At 37.1% G+C, this 19,718-nt stretch overlaps 2 protein-coding genes across 8 annotated transcripts in view; one reads left to right on the top strand and one right to left on the bottom strand.

Moving 5' to 3' along the window:
* Positions 1–53: 53 nt before the first annotated feature.
* LOC139948856 (bifunctional coenzyme A synthase-like) lies at positions 54–6,693 on the bottom strand. Its single transcript, XM_071947209.1, has 8 exons — positions 6,515–6,693; positions 5,056–5,733; positions 4,514–4,734; positions 3,966–4,097; positions 3,164–3,350; positions 2,275–2,522; positions 1,199–1,345; positions 54–680 (listed from the first exon to the last, which is right to left on the bottom strand). The coding sequence occupies exons 1-8, from the start codon at positions 6,612–6,614 to the stop codon at positions 603–605; spliced, it is 1,791 nt and encodes a 596-aa protein (XP_071803310.1). The 5' UTR covers positions 6,615–6,693; the 3' UTR covers positions 54–602.
* Positions 6,694–6,731: 38 nt separating this feature from the next.
* LOC139948852 (serine/threonine-protein phosphatase 6 regulatory ankyrin repeat subunit C-like) overlaps positions 6,732–19,718 on the top strand; it is a 31,176-nt gene continuing 18,189 nt past the window's right edge. For all 7 annotated transcript variants that reach the window (XM_071947205.1, XM_071947202.1, XM_071947201.1 and 4 more), the window contains exons 1-7: positions 6,732–6,892; positions 13,786–13,869; positions 15,229–15,378; positions 15,991–16,191; positions 16,686–16,773; positions 16,896–17,038; positions 19,222–19,347. In XM_071947205.1, the coding sequence (XP_071803306.1) occupies positions 6,836–6,892; positions 13,786–13,869; positions 15,229–15,378; positions 15,991–16,191; positions 16,686–16,773; positions 16,896–17,038; positions 19,222–19,347 (849 nt within the window). In that variant the 5' untranslated portion in view covers positions 6,732–6,835. The remainder of the gene's footprint in view (positions 6,893–13,785; positions 13,870–15,228; positions 15,379–15,990; positions 16,192–16,685; positions 16,774–16,895; positions 17,039–19,221; positions 19,348–19,718) is intronic.

The following is a 19,718-nucleotide window of genomic DNA, read 5'->3' as shown; positions in this document are numbered from 1 at the left end:
TTTTCCAGCATTTACAGAATACTTGTGTCATTGATACAAGATTGAAGAAATTTACCTTTTTGAAAATATAAGCTGTAATAAGGAAACCAACCAACCCTGTTCACCATCATAGTTCATCAATACTTTAATCTTGTTACCATTTTCTTCAAATTTGTAAATATAAAATATAACAAAGTCCCACAAACTCAAAATAACATTATTGTTTAAATAATCAGTTGCACATGTTAATAATATTTGTACATAAGCGTTTTTGAAAATTTGAGAAGTTTGTTTTTAATTTGCACATTAAAAAAGCAACAGTCATAAAATACAAAATTTCAGCTCTTGATTCCTAAAATTTCTGATAAATCTGAGCTGATTTTTTGTTCCATTAATCCAAATTGTGACACTGAAGCAATGGGTGACTTTTTGAACACAAGGTGGCAGTAGACTTAAAAGGTAAATACATTGTTCTTGGTTATGTGCATATGTGTATGCTCCAAGAACAACAGAAACAATGGAAGTTTACCTAGTAAGTCTGCTGCCACTAGCGTTCCAAAGTCTCCCAATAGATATTTGAGTCAACTCTATCGTGGGGTCAATTATTTCTTTGACACCCATCATCATAGTTTAGGCTGCTCAGGTTTTGGCTGCTGCTGTTCTGGTAATCTCTCCATTAGACTCGTCCAAGCCTTCTCTACCTAAAATAATCAAACAAAAACACAACAAGTGGATTTTTTACATTTCAAAGTTTAAAAGGCAACTTGTATGCATGTGATAAATTTTTAAAATTTGCATCAGGGATAAAGAATATTAACACTGATGTGTGTTAGCACTGTATACTTAGTTCTTTTCCCGAGTCCTGTGAAAAAAAGCACAGGCATTTTACTCGGATGTGATTCTCACCCTTGACCCTTGCAATTCTAGAGCAGTGTCTTACCAACTAGACCACCGAGATTGCCAGTAGCTAGAGACAGTTTGATTTCTACACTTAAGCAGCGGTTGTGGGTTCGAATCCCTGTGATTTTTTTTCACAGGACTCGGGAAAAGTACTGCTAACACAAATCGGTGTTAAGGTAAAACCAAAATTAGTATGTCCTATCCTGTCCTCTTTTTTTTATGGCACACCAGCTTTTCTCATTTCATTTTTTTGAGTAAGGCTGGTTTACCAAGAAAGGGACGAAAATGGAGAAGCAAAGAAATAATCCAAACTGCCTACCTGTTTCTGAGTGATTTCTGGTTCCCACAGAGTACAGAAGATAAGATTTGAGTTGTCCACTCTCTCCTGATTACTCAACTGAGATTCTATTCTCTGCTTGGCTTTCTCTTCAGGTAAACGATCTCGCTGAAGGATCCGCTTCAATGCCTGATGAAATCAATGGATAAAATGGATTATTAAACTAAAACATCATTTTGGAAGTATCAACATTAAAGGGGCTGTGTCATCATGATCAAAGCAGGGTCCAATTTCATAGAGCTGCTTAAGCACAAAAGGAAGCCAAGTATAATAAAATGCTTACAAGAATATGATTACCAGCCAAACTAGTACAATCTGTGACTGGTATCCTGCTCCTACCTACTAGGCAGAAATTTGTATAGCAATATTTTCTGCTTACAAAGCTGCTGCCTGGGCTGTACACTCAGTTACTGCAAAAGTGCTCTCCATAGATTTGATATGGTGGGTTGACCCTTGTATGCAGTAACAGGGTCAGATTTCATAATTCTGCACAACCCCTTTAAAGGAACACGTTGCCTTGGATCGGACGAGTTGGTCTATAAAAAGCGTTTGTAACCCTTTTTTATAAAATGCATATGATTGGAAAGATATTGTAAAAGTAGAATACAATAATCCACACAAGTTTGCCTCGAAATTGTGTGGTTTTCCTTTTACTGTGCGAACTAACACGGTCGGCCATTTATGGGAGTCAAAAATTTGACTCCCATAAATGGCTGACTGTGTTAGTCGACGAGGTAAAAGGAAAACCGTGCAATTTCGAGGCATGTTTGTGTGGATCATTGTATTCTACTTTTACAACATCTTTCTACCCATATGCATCTTATAAAAAACGGTTACAAACGCTGTTCAAAGACCAACTCGACCGATCCAAGGCAACGTGCTCCTTTAATCACAACAGCAACCCATCTCACTTCCGCTGTCCAAACCCTAGTACATGTACCTCATAAATCTTGTAAGGTCATGCAGTAGGAAATACTTGTGATGAGAGGAGGCGGAGCTTCGGTCTAATGAATAATCATTACTTCTGAATATTAAAGCTTAAATGAGGCGTGACTTACTTCATCCTTATGAATAATGCATGACCAAACTTCATGACAGAATTCCTCCCATCTAGCTTCAAGTAATACCGCTGCATCCAAGACACAAACTAAGCATCCACCATTGCCAAGGATCCTTATCTCTTCCTTGGCCATACTAGCGATCTCTGGCCACACAATCTGATTAAGACGATCAAGACGAGAGCGATCTTGGAAGACTTTAGCTCCTAATGCTCGTCTGTTGATGCTGCCATCTGATCCAACCACATCTGTACAGGATGAAATCAACCCACAAAAGATTTAATAGGAGGCTTAGATTAACACAGGGCACCCACAGCAATGGGAGACTTTGAGGCGCTAGGTGGCAGCAGACTTACCAGGTAAATTTTCATTGTTCACGTAGTTCTGAGCGTGCGCACATTATCGAGAACAATGGATTTTACCTGGTAAGTCTGCTTCCACCAAGCGTCCTGAAAGTCTCCCATTGCCTGTGCTTTTGCTGTGGTGCCCTGTGCAAAGTTCCAATACAACTTTACATCTTCCTCAAACAGGAGCCCCCTACCATAATGAAATTGCTGTGCCCCTTTAAAAAGGAAGTTCTAGGCCTGTAGGTACAAAATAAATATACTGAGGTAAAACCAAAATAATTACATCAGAATACATACATAGGTGGAAGTCTCCCAATTTGTTTAATATTTTGGGGAACCTCAAGTCCATAATAATAATAATTTATAAAATTTCTAGTATTTCCTCAAAGGTGGAAATAGCAATCCAAACTCCCTCAAAAATTATGTCAAATACATACATTAAAAACTACACCAAATCCATGCGATACAATCTATTTGAATACAAATCGACACACTGAGTTTCCTGGTAGAGTGGGAGGAAAGTATAGAGTGGAAACACCCACCTTGTCCAAACTCGGTCACCACCCTACGGAATCCTTGAGTACCAGGAAGGTAAGCCTTGTGACCCAGTTTATCACAGTCAATCACAGCAGCACCTAGTCCTTCTAATCTCCTACACACTGAAGATTTACCACTTGCTATGCCTCCTGTTAGTCCGATAACATAAGGAGTAACAGGTTGGTCCTTTGTCTGTCAGAAAATAATAATAACAGAGAAAATAGAATTAGCAGTTGAAAACAACTTAACAACCAGAAGTACCGGGGTTGTAAATGCAAAAAATAGTGCTCTAAGAACAAAAACAAAACTACGAGTATGATGAATTGAACAGAATTGTTCAAGAAAAGTCTGAGGTGCCTGCTCTATATTCCCGATGCCCCTATGTTCCGAAAACCGACAGGTTAGAGTTAGAGTTATGGTAAGGTTAAGGGTTAGGGTTATGGCTAGGGTTAGGGTTATGGTTAGGGTTAGGGTTAGGGTTAGGGTTATGGTTAGGGTTAGGGTTAGGGAAATACACTAGGGGTGTCGGAAAATAGGGGCGTCAAGACATAGAGATGTCGGAAATGTGTGACAGTGGTACCTTGTGAAGAGGGAGATTGTTTGATAAATGAGGTCCAGCAAACTGACAAAAAGAAGGATACTCTAAGATCTGCATAATTGGTACGATCAGGAAGAAACTGTCTGAATTTAATGTGAAAGGAGGCTGGGGTGTTTTTATTAGTAATTGGTGTTTCGTCTACTATCGGTTTGAAAAATACAAAAAAACAAGTCGTAAATCTGGAACTGGAGGCAGCAGTATTGTCTTACCTCTGGAGTCTTCAAGAGAGTTCCAAGGCGTCTTATCCGCTGAGAGGATGAGCTGATTTTAGTTTCTTCATTTGCTGCGTGGTTTATGTCTTCAATGAGTGGGATCTCATGTACATCTAGTATACACAGGCCCTGTATCAATGAACATAAAAGTCAAGTACATCAAGACTGTGTCCAGTTTGGTGGCTACGGCTTTGGCTGGATTGCCTCATCAGAAGTGTAGGCGACCAAAAGCAATAGCCATAGCCAAATCCGGCAATTCAAATACCACCTTCTACTTAACATTTGAAGGTTTCAACAGCAATCAAGTTTTGATATTGTCAGCTGATTTTTAATTTTTTTTTAATTTGGGTTTTGAAATATTGGAAACTACTTGAAAGTACTTGAATAGGGAGACCACCAATTAACCACCAACCTAGGGCTAGATAGCTCAGTTGATAGAGCGCTGGCATGTTAATACCGAGGTCAGTGATTCAAACCCCACTCTAGTATATTTTGTTGTTGTTCAACCCCTGATCAAAATTGATTAATGTTAGAAATATAAGAACCTTTTCTTTCCTCCTTTTGTTGACCGAGTTCCCGCCTCCTCTTGTCTCCTCACTGACAACAATGCAGCTCATCTCTGGGTCAACGATGCTTGGTCCGAAGGGGTCTGTGATTGGGACGACAGAGTCACTGTGGAGGATGTGTGGCTTGACATCTTTGAGGAAATCACGCACCGATGAAAGACGAGAATCAAGGGCGTGGATTAACTCTGGTAGTTTCTTACCTGTCATGTGACAATCATGTGATAATCATGTGATAATCATGTGATAATCATTTGAGAGAACATTATAAAATATACAATACAATAACTTAAGTATTGACTCAACTTTGAATTTGATTGACTTTGAATAGTTTGGGTTCAACAACTAGAATTGTATAATAACTGGCACCCCGATACAAAGTCAACGAAATAGGGAGACAGCTAGATACATTAGCTCAGTTGGCAGAGCATTGGCACATTAATCGGGAGGTCATTGGTTCAAGTTCCATTCTATAAAGTCAACTTTCTTTGTTCAAACCCAAATTTTATTTTACTTTTTCTTACGTTGTAACATTGGTCCATCAGTCACCCCTATTGTTATTTTATCTTCTGCTCTGATGGCCGATTCACTCAATAAAATCTTGTGTCCAACATGAATGCCATCAAAGGTTCCACCAAGCACCACATGTCTGTGGGTCTTAACCTCTGACGTGTCAACGAGTTTAGTTCCTCTGTTGGTAGAGTCGTTTGAACCATCCTTCTCGTTGTCGTTAGTTTGTTGAGATTTAGACCACACATTCTCACTAATCACCTCAAGCTCAGGATTTGTTGGCAAGACAAACCACGAAGTAAGTAAGTCTTGTAGCTTCCCCTTTGCCTCACAGTCTGTCATTATCAACCCAACTTCCCTCGGGAGGGTTCTTGGCGGGGCGAGGACTCTAGCCCTGTTTCCAAAGTTATTGAGTAGAATACGGACATCTTGACCAGACAGCAGAGCGGACTTGACATAGATGGCTGAGATGGTTGCACAAATGTCCTGTGTAACAGGGTGAATACTGGGTTTGTATTGTCCAACGGAATCACTCTCTAATCCTGGATGTAGTTGGACATAGAGTGTTTCTTGAATACGAGTTGCGGCATAGTTAAGAATTGGGCTTATTCTACCGTTGAGCTGGTGGACAGGGGCTGTAAGGACGAGCAGCCCTACTCTGCAACTTGGTAGCATTTTGAAGTCACTTCTTTCTACAAATTCAAATCAAATATAAATATAAATAGAACTTAGAGATTCAACGATAGACACAATCATTTAAGCTGGGATGAAACATTGCTGACCTGACGATAAGCTTTGGCTAAGGCCTGATGAAAGCAACAGATACCGTCGTGACTGTAATTAATAACATTTAGTGCTTTTTTTTAATCCCAAAATTACATACAAAATCTCACAAACGAGCTACTTTTTAAATTTCTTATTAAATTAATGAAAATATTATTGGAAAAGTTTCCGTATGGCGCCACCACTTTTTCATTCGAAATAAAATAATATAGTATCTAATTTACCTGATTGATATATCCCTTTTTGTAAAAATGAGTGAAAAAGTGATGGCGCCATACGGAAAGTTATCCATATTATTGGCTATTGGGATAACTTTCCGTATCACGCCACCACTGTTTCACTAATTTTTACAAAAAGGGATATCTCATTGAGCTTTTTTGAGGTAAACTAGATACTATATAGAAAAAAAAGGGGTGGCGTGTTACGGAAACTTTTCCCCCAAAAAAGAGAACTTATAAATATTTGGTACCCAGCATCAAATTAAAATTTAAGAAGTGACCCCCCCCCCCACTCATGCACTCCTCACACCATTCATGATTCAGAATCAGAAAAGCAGAGAGAGCAAAATACCGAACGAACAGTAAAGCAAATCTAAGTTTCTAGGCCCTTCAAATGAGCTAACTAAATAATTGTAGACATACACTGAACAAACTGCAAATGAAACATTGTAAATGTAAGTTAATTTTGTACCTTTTCTGTGCAGAAGTTGTCTCCTGTTTGCCCTATCACTGGTGCATGCATGAATGACTTTTGACCCGACCTTTAGCGAGTTCACCGAGTTGCAAGTCATTTGACCCTCAAATAGCCAATAAAAGACCACGTAAGAACCGGCAATGGCGTCCAAACACAGCCTGTCAACCAATGAAATGTCTCGTTTGATGAAAGGGTGCGCTCAATTCTACACAGCACTTTCTGTATGTCATGTGTTTTGTGTGTGTTAACTCCAAATCTGATCAATTTTCGCCGGGTTTAAACTATTTTTATTAGGATATAAAAAAGGAATCGTCTTTCATGTCACAAGGTGTCTTTTCTCTGTCCGACATGGTGATCCAGCAGCTCGATCACGAGGTGAGATATATTGTTTTGAGTGGTAGTTTTTAGATCAAATTTTGACAGACAAGGCAGTCGATCAAGTTTTCCGTGTATTTTGAACACAGTTGAATAACATGGAAAATCAATGGAGTATAAATATCAGAATCAGTCACAGACGCCTAAAATAAAAATTTATCTTTCATCAAGACATCAGGATCTAGGCAAGGAAGGGTTTCTCCTCGCTCTGTTCCATTGATTGATTGATTGATCGATGATACATTCAAAAGTTTTAGTTTTATTTTAGAAAGTGATTGAGAATTCAGTGTTTTTAATTTTGAGATGGGATGAAACTGCTGATCAGTGATTTGTTCCTTTCTTCAAATCAGTTGGGACTACAGTACAGCTAGACATGCGAGAGCAAAGTATTAATTAATATTCTAAATATACAAACAGTATGTAGTTATATTTATTGAAAACAAAGGGGAAATGTTGACACTGTTTGGTGACGCCTGACGGCCCCCTTCCTTCGGCATTCCTTCTGCCATCCATCGTGGATGGATATGGAATGGCCTACATTTTAGTTATACAATAATTTATTCTATTAGTCAAGTTGTCTACAGTGTAAACTTTAACGTGTATAAATTTGTATTCAAAATTATGAATGTAATGATCAAATTCAAACTATCCAAACATTAAAATTTAGATCAACCGCCCCAAAAACTGACTTGTAAATACAGTCCATTAACAAACAATAAGGTCATGTTTATTGTACAAATTGTGCCAGGAACAGGGCGATGTACTTCTTTTTCGGAAATTTTGTCATTTAATATCGGTCGTATGATTATGAAATACTTGTTTTGAAGAAAAGGTTAATTTTATCTTTGCTTTTATTATGCTCGTTTGTCATACTTACATTTAACTGCACAACAATTGTTTATTTTGAAATTTGAATAATTAAACTAATGGGTCATTCCGTGTCGAGCTCATTTTTTAAATTTCAGCTCTACGGCTATGGCATGCTCTTTCTTGTTGATTTCAGTCAAAATGCGCCTGACCTCTGACATTCAAACGGCCACAAATAAATTGCATTGCTTTCCTAATCGGCCAATTCTTTTGAGCAAACTTGAAGAGGGTAGGGTTTAACCCTTTTATATTTTATCCCGGATCCCACAGCCAGCTCCATCTCCATAAAGACATGTCATAAATCTCTTATGAGCTGCCCTAAGAGTTCTATATTTTTTTATTTTTTTTAAGTGAATTGCCAAATAAATAATAATAATAAAAACAACTGTGGTATTTCTTTGGTCCTTCAGCTGGATAAATTTACAATCACAGCAAACCGATCATAGCTCATGACAAGATTTATTATAAAGTGTCTCCAAAAACCTCACTTGAAAGTTTCTTCACCATGCAAAGTTCCAAATCTTATTTTTTTAACAAGATTGACAATACATGTACAATGCAGGAAGAAAATGGAGTTATTTCTTCATGTTATTTGGTGTTAGGTCAGATACTTTGATCCTGTAAAACAACTGCAAAAACAATGTATAATGTAGTTGTATACCAATTTTCAGTTTTTATGTGTAGCCTATTATCTTTGTTTAAGCCACGTTGTGCCGTGTTCTTTATTAACCATTCATGTACAATGTACCACATGCTCCGCAAGCTACAGTTTGGTGACATTTACTTGAATGAAAAAGAAACAAGATGGCAGATACTAACTATGATAGTCTATGATTCTCCTTGGTAAAGGGCACCCTTTATGGGAAATTGTAATTTTAACTTGAGAGTTTCAAGGGCACTAAGGCAATGGCCAGGGGACGTGGATCAAGGGCACTCACCTTTGTTGCCTCCGTGAAGCCTGTGTCTGGCATTACACACAGCAAGTTTTAATTTACAAATCTCCTAGAGTAGTGATTTTACGATTCTTGTACATCGTTTTGTTAATTAAAAATGGCAATCAATAATAATGATTAATTACATGGAGATATATTTTTCTGTTCACTTTTTTTTGTTGCTTTTAGTGAATCAATCGCCTAAATGCGTTTGAGTGAAACACAGACCATGCATGATCTAAGGATAACTATAAATAACAAAGCTTCAAACAATACATGCATGATCTCATTGGCAAATTGTCTACAGGTTAGCACCAACACTTGCTCAAAATTGTCACTTCCTAGCTGTTATAGTCATGATCAGTCATCTGACTGTCAGTCATACACTGTAGTTTAAAAAGTCAGCAATTAAATAACAATAAAGAAATTTTTATTAGTTGCTGTTCTCTGGTCCTACTCTGTCCTACTCAACACACAAATATCATCTGTGTGTGTGTGTACTTAAAAATTAGTACTATAAACTAGAAAGCATTTCCTTTTTTAACTGTAGGTTTTTTTTGTTTTTTTGTTTTGTTTTTACTATTGGGCAAGGAGCTTAATAATGGATCGTTCTATTCAGCAGATGGGGTCTTGGTATCCAGATCGTCACTTGTTTTATTGTGAAACCCATAATAATAGTTGAGTCTTTTTTTACATTGTACATGTACCACCCTCAGTTGTTACATGAATAACACCCCTGAAATTAATTGGTTCAGTCCTGGAAATGTATGTTAAATACCCCTAAAAGTAAAACTGGTTCTGTCCTGTTCACCCCTCACAGTCCTCTACATAAATGTTTTTTTATCAACCCTCCAATTACCAGTGGTACAGTCCATTTAACATTGGTTGATAAATACTCATTGAAATAACCAGTGACTCTGTCCTCAGGATATGTAGTAAGGCATTCCCATTTGTATTTTAGGGTGTGACTAAGTGAAGTTCATTGTAGCAAGGTACATGAAGTCAAGTTCTCAAAACAACACAATCTACCCAGCAAGTAGATAAACACAATGTTTCTGCAAACCAAATATCCATTGATACTTTGTACCCACCATCCATGCATTGGCTGAAAACTAACTTACCAGGGTACTCGAAAACCCATCAAGCAAGGTACTGTAGTTGTACAGATTTACCCCATTTGGTAAATGTAGGAGTCTCGGGTGTTTGCACTTGTTGAGAAACAGTTAATAACAATGTCCTGTCTATGGAAAGGTGAACTTCTATCTGGAGTGGGGAGCAGCCGCTTGAGAAATCTCGACAACTTTCATTGTGACATCAATCCACCAAGACGGGTTTTCAGACAGCTGCTCAAGTCTTTAACATATTTAGTGGTGTGATGTTTCCGAATTGATGGCCATGTTTAGTTCATTCTTTACATTGGAATCTGAGCTACTTTCTTACATGACGTTGAACTTTTCCATTGGTGCATCTTAAGCTTCAAAGATAAGATGTTCAGACTTGCTGCTCTGATTGACGGTCGCTGACATTCATTTTTGTTCTCGGTTACATTACTAACTTGTAAAATATGATGCGGAAACTCTATCATTTTATGAAATTTGCTACCAGTTAATAAACTGCACCTGTGATTGGACTGAAGCACCTGCCCATTCTTAAGTTACCACATCAAAGGTTCGCAGAAAAGTTCATCTCTTGATGTGATGCGATGACTCCTAGCTTACTGCTTGGATCTAATCTCATCTTCTGAAGTTACATATTGGATCCCTCCTACAGAGTTATAACACTTTCCTGCTAGAGAGTGTCTAGACTTGGTGTGATCAGGGTTTGGGTTTTTCTACCTCCTTGGTCTGCAATTATTGGACAAGCCTCGCAGGAGAAGGAACAGTCTGCACTAACAAAATCTTTGACTCATTTCTAATGCCGTTTGTGGTGGAGGTACCAATATAAGTGTTGCCGAATGCATTAGGATTGTTGGCTTAAAAGTTTGATTTGTCAAACATTCTCATATTGACTTCTGAGTAACTGGGTGACCATTGAAGAACAACAGATCTGAGGAAACTTCATGAAGAAATAGTCTGAAAGAATTAGAATCGCTCTTATGTTGCAATAAGATGTTTCGCTACTGTATCTGACTACGCTATATCTATGTGGAGTTGCTAGGTTTAAGTCTTGGGGTGTCATCATCTTATCTCATTGAAAATAAGAAATAACTACAAGAAAAGTCTGTATAATCGTTCTTAAGTTGTAACTTAAGATGTTTCGCTTCTTCATCTGACTACGCTACAAGTTCATCTATCTAAAGTTTCTACGATAAAGTCTTGGGGTGTAAGCACTCATCATCTCGTCAAATTGAGAATAAGAAATAACTACCAGAAAAGTCTGTCATTCCTTTTGAGTCACTGGGAAGCTCATCATCGTCATCATGATAACTAATGTTGAGTTGTCTAGCTTGGCTCCGGATAGACTGACTATTTCAGTCGACCCATCGGTGGTTTTCTCTGATCTGCTATTCAATGCTGACCTTGCAAGGGGGCGTTGTGTAAGTAATCTTCAATACTTGGTAAAAAAAAATGTGCATTTAAGTTTTTGTGGTAAAATAAAACTTGAAATTTTGTGTTTATAATGTGTATTTTAAATGATTTGGTGATTTGATGATTAATTGAAGGCACGTCAAACAGTTGACAATCACTCTTATCTTGAAGCTGTGATGGTTCAGAGAAAAAAGTGGTGAGATACAACTGTATACCATTGAGGTAGAAATATTTCTACCTCCATGTGTATACCAAGTTAAGTCTTGACTCTTTGACATTTTGTCTTCCGATAGTACATTGTAAATTCTACTGATGATGCTGATTTCACATTGAATTTATTGCATTTTTACCATCACACTCAATGGCCGGATTTTGTCTCGTTTTGTGATAAAGCTGATATAAAATGGAACAAAAATAGCAAGACTAAATCTACCCAGCAAGTAGATACACATCATGTACAGCGTGTTATCGCAAACGCAATTATTATGAATCTGACATTAAATTGAACCTGAAGAGTCGGTCAAATAAGGTGAAACAAGACTAGCAGGTTTTAAAACTGCACATTATGAAGGAGCCGGTAGACTATCATGGGAATTGCATAAATGTACATTACAAATGAGTAGGGAGCTTTGTAGACTGGACCCGTTGTACACATGAGTCATTCTTCCTGAGAGTTAGTCTAAGAGGAAATCATGAGATTGCTACGAGTCTCACCGTCGATCACGTGGTGATTGTAACCGATCTACTATGTACGCGATGTCAAAAGGAGGACTGTCTGAGGCTGGGTGATGAAAACGTCTTCAAGAAAACAACAGGAAGTTGAGAAAATGGATATAAAAGAAGATCCTTTCAACATAATCCTTGGAGGAAACTAAACAGGAAGTTGTAAAAAGGAAAAGGAAAAAAAGGACGATACATCAGAAAAAGTATTCGTTGTGATCAAATGAACAGGATTTGCTTTTGGGATTTAATTTATAAAAACAAATTGATACTCTTCTACTAATACAAAAATGTATTTCTAAGAATTACGGAGAGTTTAATAATAGCAAGTGTTGAAAACATGTTTTATAGAGAATTGTTTAGAAAAAGTTATAAAGAATACATGTAGCAAAAAGAAGATCGATATATGTTCTGCTTTAAAAAAAATTAAAGCAGGAGTATCTTTACATGCATACATGTACACACCATGTTTAATTTAAACTGTATACGTGTAAACTAATTACTTTTGTTTTGTTATTACTTTTATAATCAGTTGTGTCCCCTTTTGTTACAAACTACTGGCCGGCCAGACACCCTCCTAAGGGAAACAGCCTGGTTATGTATAGACTATATCCATTGTCAGGTGATTGAAGGCTTGAAGCCAACAAATTTGGCTCAGCTTGAGTTACTTGAATGATCATCCAAGTGAAATTGAATCCATTGACAGGGGAAATGGTGGGTTCACTCACTGAATAACAAGTGTTGAGGTGTATGTAGGCATTGTACAATGACAGACGTTTTGCTTACAGCTTTTTGGAAAGTAGCCTGACTCTGGGCAAGCAAACTCTGCATTTAACTTGTTGCCCCAAGGAGGTTTTAAGAGCACACATTTTAAACATGTACTCATTAGCGTATTTTGGTATTAATAATAATAATTATGTAGGTTAATGGTCAAGTAAAACATGTAACTCACAGTCTCACACATTTCATAAATAACTTTACAATCTTAAATACTTAATTTACACATCCGAAAGGGAACAATTATTGAGTACTTTAAAAAAATGTAGGTTGCACATCTTTTGTAGTAGCCCACAGGGCAAGTTGGGAAGGCAATCCCTTCAAGGTTTGTAGAGCTACGTTTGGAGCTTGAGTCTGGTGTTCTTATCAACTCAGCCACAACATGCCATTGCAGTTCATAAACAGATTCTTCATTATGTTCTAGGTGCTGGATAACATACAGGGACATTGACCCTAAATAGCAGCCTCCAAGATTCTGATGATAACGTTTGGTGCATTATTATTTTTTTTTCCTCTACAGAACTCGTGAAAGTACTAAGTATACAGTGTAATTGATGTTAAAGGAACACGTTGCCTTGGATCGGTCGAGTTGGTCTTTGAAAAGCGTTTGTAACCGTTTTTTATAAAATGCATATGGGTAGAAAGATGTTGTAAAAGTAGAATACAACGATCCACACAAACATGCCTCGAAATTGCGTGGTTTTCTTTTTACCTCGTCGACTAACACGTCGGCCATTTATGGGGGTCAAAATTTTGACTCCCATAAATGGCCGACCATGTTAGTTCGCACAGTAGAAAGAAAACCACGCAATTTCGAGGCAAACTTGTGTGGATCATTGTATTCTACTTTTAAAACATCTTTCCAACCATATGCATTTTATAAAAAACGGTTACAAACGCTTTTGTTTTGACCAACTCGTCCGATCCAAGGCAACATGTTCCTTTAAATTTGCATCGGGGATAAAGAATATTAATTTTGGTGTTACCCATACACCGATGTGTGTTAGCACTGTATACTCACATCAGTTATTAACTAAATAATAATGTGTTGTTTTCTTCTTTCTGACAGCCACCCTTGGTTCAAGCTGTGTTCTATGGTGATGCGGATGAGGTGCGAGGTCTTGTGTATATGAATGAAGATGTTAACAGCACGGTAAGTTCAAGATCTTCATCTTTAAGGATTAAAGGGTAACTTTGTAACACAAAACACAATGTCCACAGATTTACATTAAACTTACAACGTTTGAAGATAATGATGGCAGAAAGCTACCCTTAAAGCCATTATACACTTTCGGAACAGAAAAAAAAAAAAGTTCACAAATTTACAAATAACTTACAGGGTTTACAGAAGGTAATGGTGAAAGACTTTTTCTTGAAATATTATTCCGTGAAATACTTTATTTTTTGAGAAAACATTAAAACAATTATCAATTCTCGACATCAAGAATTACGGATTTATTTTAAACACATGTCATGACACGGCGAAACGTGTGGAAACCAGGGTGGGTTTTCCCGTTATTTTCTCCCGACTCCGATGACCGATTGAGCCTAAATTTTCACAGGTTTATTATATTATTTGTAAGTTGTGATACACGAAGTGTGGGCCTTTGGACAATACTGTGTACCGAAAGTTTCCAATGGCTTTAAAATATTAATTACTGGGGTGCTGTAGTTTTTGGGAAATGAGTAAAACAATGTGTTATTATAAAATAAAACAATTTTTATCAAAATATACAAATCCAAGGATGTTTTCAACCCTGTGTATAACAACTAAAAGTGTTTCTGCTTGATGAAATGGTTTCATTTAATCTAGAAATTTAAAATGACAGTTTTATTATTTGCAAATCAGACATTCTTGACATTCTTGACCTTATGGTAACCTTTGAACTATGTGGTTATTTCCACACTATTCGGTAACATTTGAAAGCTTCTCTTTCCTTTGAACTATGTGGTTATTTTCACACTATTCGGTAACATTTGAAAGCTTCTCTGTCCTTTGAACTATGTGGTTATTTTCACACTATTCGGTAACATTTGAAAGCTTCTCTGTCCTTTGAACTATGTGGTTGTTTTCACACTATTCAGCAACATTTGAAAGCTTTTCTGCCTGCAGGTTTGACACACCAGCATTTTCGTTCATAAATCAATACAAGTTCTCACTTACACAATGTACTAAAAGAATTAACTATAAATAGAAAACTTGCAGATTGCAGGTACAACCATGTGTAAAGTCTATTTTGGTGGAGTGTCGGCTCTGAAAAGAGCTGGTGGGTTCTCAACATTTTAAATAGTGTACTCGGAAGACGATTTCCCTGAAGATGAGTAAAGTTTGTACTTTTCAAAACGTCAAGATCATACCGGCTCTTTTCAGAGCCAACACTCCCTCCATAAGAGATTTTACACATGGTTGTACCTGCAACTGGCCTCTTAATTCAGCCTCTGGCTGCGAATACATTTTTAATTGTGAATAAACCATTTCAAATCAAATCAAATAATGTACTTTTGACTTTAGGACATGGAGCGTCGGACTCCGATCCACGCAGCAGCCTTCCGAGGTGAAGCAGAGATTGTTGACTTCTTAGCACAGAGTGGTGCAAGAGTTAACACTAAGGACAGTAGATGGTTAACCCCTCTACACAGGGCTGTAGCATCTAAGAGCCTGGTAAGTCACCTTTACACCTCAGCCTTATTTCATAAAGCTTGTAAGCGCAAACATTTGCTTAGCATGAATTTTTTCCTTGATAAAAACAGGTTTACCAACCAAATTTCCACGTGATTTTCAGGATTTAGCAAACAACATTTTAATACCAGTATCAAGCAATATCAAAAAAAAAAAAATTTGGACAAGGAAGAAAATTCATGCTAAGCAAATTTTTGTGCTTACAGGCTTTATGAAATTGGGCCCTGAGCCTTATTTCATATGAGCTGCTTAAACACAAAAAGTAGCTATGCACAACAATTGTTGCTTACCAGAATAAGGTTACCAGTCAAAATATCATTCCACAATTTGTGGCTGGGATCCTGCTCATTTTTGCTAGGTTACTAAGCACCATTTGCAGCTTAAAGAAATTGGGTCCGAGACTTTGTAATCATAAGATGCTGTTCTGTGCCCAGTTTAGTAGAGCGGCTTAAAGTACTAAAAATCACTTGCCTAGTGCATGCAGTGTAGTGTAAATTTTGAGCTCTGAAAATATTCCTTTCAAGCATAAAAGTTATCATTTATCTAAAAAAAAAAAAAAAAAACTTACTTGACTTTATTTCTTTTCCATTGCAGAGCACAGTAAAGATGCTGTTGAAGCATAGCGCAGACGTCAACGCTCGTGACAAGAACTGGCAGACACCACTGCATGTAGCTGCAGCAAATAACGCCATTGAGATTGCAGATACACTCATGATGCATCTCAGTACAGTAAATGTAACGGATAGAGCTGGAAGGACTAGTTTACATCATGCTGCATTCAATGGTCATGTTAATGTAAGAGAAATGGTCCTTGGTATTATATAACTTACAGATACCTTGGCTTAAAGAGCTGCTTCATCACACAAAAAAGAAAGCTTAGCAAACAAAGTTAAGTGAATAAGGTTACCAACCAAAGTACTGTGCCAAGTGTACCATTTGTGACTGGTATTCTGCAAATTTTTTGCTTAGCAGAACACTGTTAAATTTATATAAGTGATATTTTCTACTCTTGCAGCTCTATGAAATGGGGTATAAGGGCACAATTTCATGTAACTGTAAAGGAAACAAATTTGCTTCGCACAAACACAAAACAGGTAAACAGCTAAAATGTTGTGTGTTGTACGAGACCTCTGACTGGTATTGTACACATTTTATTGCTTAGGCAAGTTTTTTTGTTTATTTGCTGAATGAAGTTGAGTCCTGCTCAATCATCAAAAAAATGAAGAGGTCTCAATATTACACTGTTCTTTGACTTATAAGAAATTGTTTGAACCTTTTTTCCTTTCTAGATGGTGAAACTTCTTGCATCCAAAGGAGGAACTGTTAACGCTCAAGACAAGAAAGAACGACGTCCCCTTCACTATGCTTCCTACATGGGTAAACAATTATATTTACAGTTTACTCAAGACAAGTACACGCCAAATGCAAACCGAGGTTTATAAAAACAGTGCTTTGTTAAAAAAAATTATCATCAACATCCTGTTTGTGCTTTTTGTTAGGTCATGTTGATGTTGTCAAGTCGCTTCTTGAGAATGATGCAGATATTGGGTGTAGAGATCGGAATCATTTCACTCCGCTTCATGGAGCAGCTGCAAGTGGTCAGGTCAGCGTTGTTAGAGTGCTTCTTGATTTCGGTGCTAAGGTTAGTTATAAAGATTTTTATGTTGTTCAATTCCTTCAATGGTTTGAGTTTTTGCCTCCTGTTCCTACAGAATCTCATGTAATCCTACAGAGTTCAACAGAATTATCCTACAGAGTCCTACAAAATCCTTCAGAATCCTACAGAATGATCCTACAGAATCACACAAATTCCTACAGAATTCCTTAGAATGCCACAGAATCTTACATTATTCTACAGATTAAAGGTCTCTGATATACCTGGGCTAGCTTGTTTGGCTTAATTCTGAATGAAACAAAATCAGGCAGAACACATAATGGATTTGCTCAAGATTTGTTAAATCTACAGTATTCGCTGCTTACATTGTACAAATTTAACACTTGGTCAAACTGTAGGAGCCAATGTCAAGCACAAATTTGTGTGAGGTGAATTTAAAGTTTCATAACGACAGGTAGAGGCAGACATTTTATGCACTTGCTGCTTGCTTTCTGCACTCAACATTGACACAGATTTAAAAGAACACCTTCCTCTTCATTCTTCATCGAATCTCATCATATTCTAACATTTATATATGTCTGTGTAGTAATCCCTTTTCAGTTTAACAAAGTGTGTGATTTAATTTAATACCAGACTATGATCCGATTGGTGCACAGTCAACTGTCTAAAACTAAACGAATTGTAAGTAATCGGTGTCTAAGGATGCACATCAAAATCAAATCATCCATTCCAATCATTTCAAGAAGTTCTCTGATCACCCATAAAGGGAAGGTTTACGTTTGGTTATCACTCTTAAAATAAATGGAAATAAAAACCTTAGGTTAGAAGCCTACAGAGAAACACTTCACTTCAAAGTAATTATTTCTGAAATTGGAATCTAAGAAGCATTACGTGTACATCTACATTTATATAGGATTCAAACAATCAATTCAAAAAATCAAAGGTATATTTTGCCTTTAATATTTTTGAAGCGGTCTTAATGACTTAAACAAAAAGTAGACAAGCGTTCATAATGGTTGTACGGTAGCCTTCAACCTTCAACCTGGTTCTGTCAATGAGACTGATTATGGTTTGCACAGAGGTGGTATTTTGGTTATTTTAGGATTTGCCAAGAGTCAAAATTGATGTTTCGCACCTCTAGTGGGTTTGCAGGCCTTGAACTTTGGTCTTGAAGGGGCAAAGCCATTTTCGACTGGTAATGGGCACTTTTATAAAAAAAATAAAAATTTGTAATGGAACTTTGCAAAGGGCAAGTGCTGTGGGTGCCTCTGGTTACTTCGAGGCCTGGGTCTAAATGCACGGAGGTGGTACTTTGGGAACTTTGGGATCTTTTGCTAGGAGTCAAAATTTATGTTTTGCACCGCGGGCTTAAAAGCACATGCATCATTAAAATCATCTGCACATTTTTATGTACACTTTGCACATCATCAGACAAGATATCGTTCCAACTTTATTTGTGGATTTCAAAAACGTCGCAAATTTCACGCAATCCTCTTTTAATGAGCCATCTTTGAGGTACAAACAAAATCTATTAACAATGATGTTTTGTAATGGAAAGCTAAACAAAATATATTCAAAGATGGCGAACATAAGCCAGAGGGGATTGTTGAGAATGTGACATCATGTGTAATCCATTTATTTTTTGATTTTGTGTTTTCTGAAATCACTAAGACTATTATGAAGTTAGCTTAGAAGCCTGCATATCAGGTCAGCTCTTGTAGTTGATGAAAGAGTCTGCCCTTTTTTTAAGGATCAAGAATCTTGCCTAAACTACCAACATTTATTCCACTATTTTATTTGTCACAATTTAATTTTTTTCTTTGGGTATCAAAACCCACTTTCACTTGTCATTGTCATCACTTTCATAAATCCTGGTAAACCACAAGGGAAATCGACTGGGCAAGTTTAAAGAAAATTTGACTTGAACTTACGGACTCTAGATTAATGTGCCAGCACTCTACCAACTGAGCGATCCAGCTCGTTGGCAGTCTCCCAATCAATATCTTTGTTTGGGGTGCCACAAATTTTTGCCACAAAATTTCCTGAAAAATTAAACCCCAGATATTTTCCTTTTGAATAGGCTTGTAAGATATTATTAAAAAAAATAATCATAGAAATTGCTGCTTTAAAATGTTTTGCTGTTTTGATTGCAACAATTCTTGACGATTGTCTACACTTACCTAAATTGTCTTGTTCCTTGACTCATTCAGGCTGATGTAGTGAATGTCCATGGGAACACACCACTCCATGTTGCATGCCTTAATGGGAATGATCTGGTGCTCAGGGAATTAATCCAGCATGGTGCAGATGTTAATGTACTCAACCATAAAGGCCAGGTAAGACCAACTAGAAAAAGACAAAAACATGAAAACAATTGGGTTGATTTTTCCCTTTATAAACTTTATTTCATCTTTGATGCAAAATTCTACAGGAAATGGAACCATGTTTTATTGTTTAATCCATGTCTTTATAGTAAAATCATATCCCCAAAATCTATTGCTAACAATTGCCATCTGACTTGCTCAGCTCATTGGTCTAGTGGTAAGACAAACTGCTCTATCAATCCAAAGGTTGTGGGTTCGATTCCCTCCCAGAAAAGTACTGCGTATACAGTGCTTAATACATTTCATTTCATTTCATTTTTTGGAAAGAGGAAAGAGTGACCCTAAACACGATGTTGAGAGCTTTAAACAGATGAAGAAACTGT

The sequence above is a fragment of the Asterias amurensis genome, chromosome 16, assembly GCF_032118995.1.
Source record: "Asterias amurensis chromosome 16, ASM3211899v1".
Classification (NCBI taxonomy): domain Eukaryota; kingdom Metazoa; phylum Echinodermata; class Asteroidea; order Forcipulatida; family Asteriidae; genus Asterias; species Asterias amurensis.
This window is presented reverse-complemented; position numbering and strand designations above follow the sequence as displayed.

Bases quoted from the DNA above. Each gene is read 5' to 3' on its own strand.
- LOC139948856 (XM_071947209.1), bottom strand. From the start codon at position 6,614: ATGACTTGCAACTCGGTGAACTCGCTAAAGGTCGGGTCAAAAGTCATT. The intron at 5,734-6,514 runs GTACAAAATTAA...TTGAATTTGTAG, and splicing joins ACAACTTCTGCACAGAAAAG to AAAGAAGTGACTTCAAAATG. The intron at 4,098-4,513 runs GTTCTTATATTT...TCATTGATACAG, and splicing joins ACAAAAGGAGGAAAGAAAAG to GGCCTGTGTATACTAGATGT.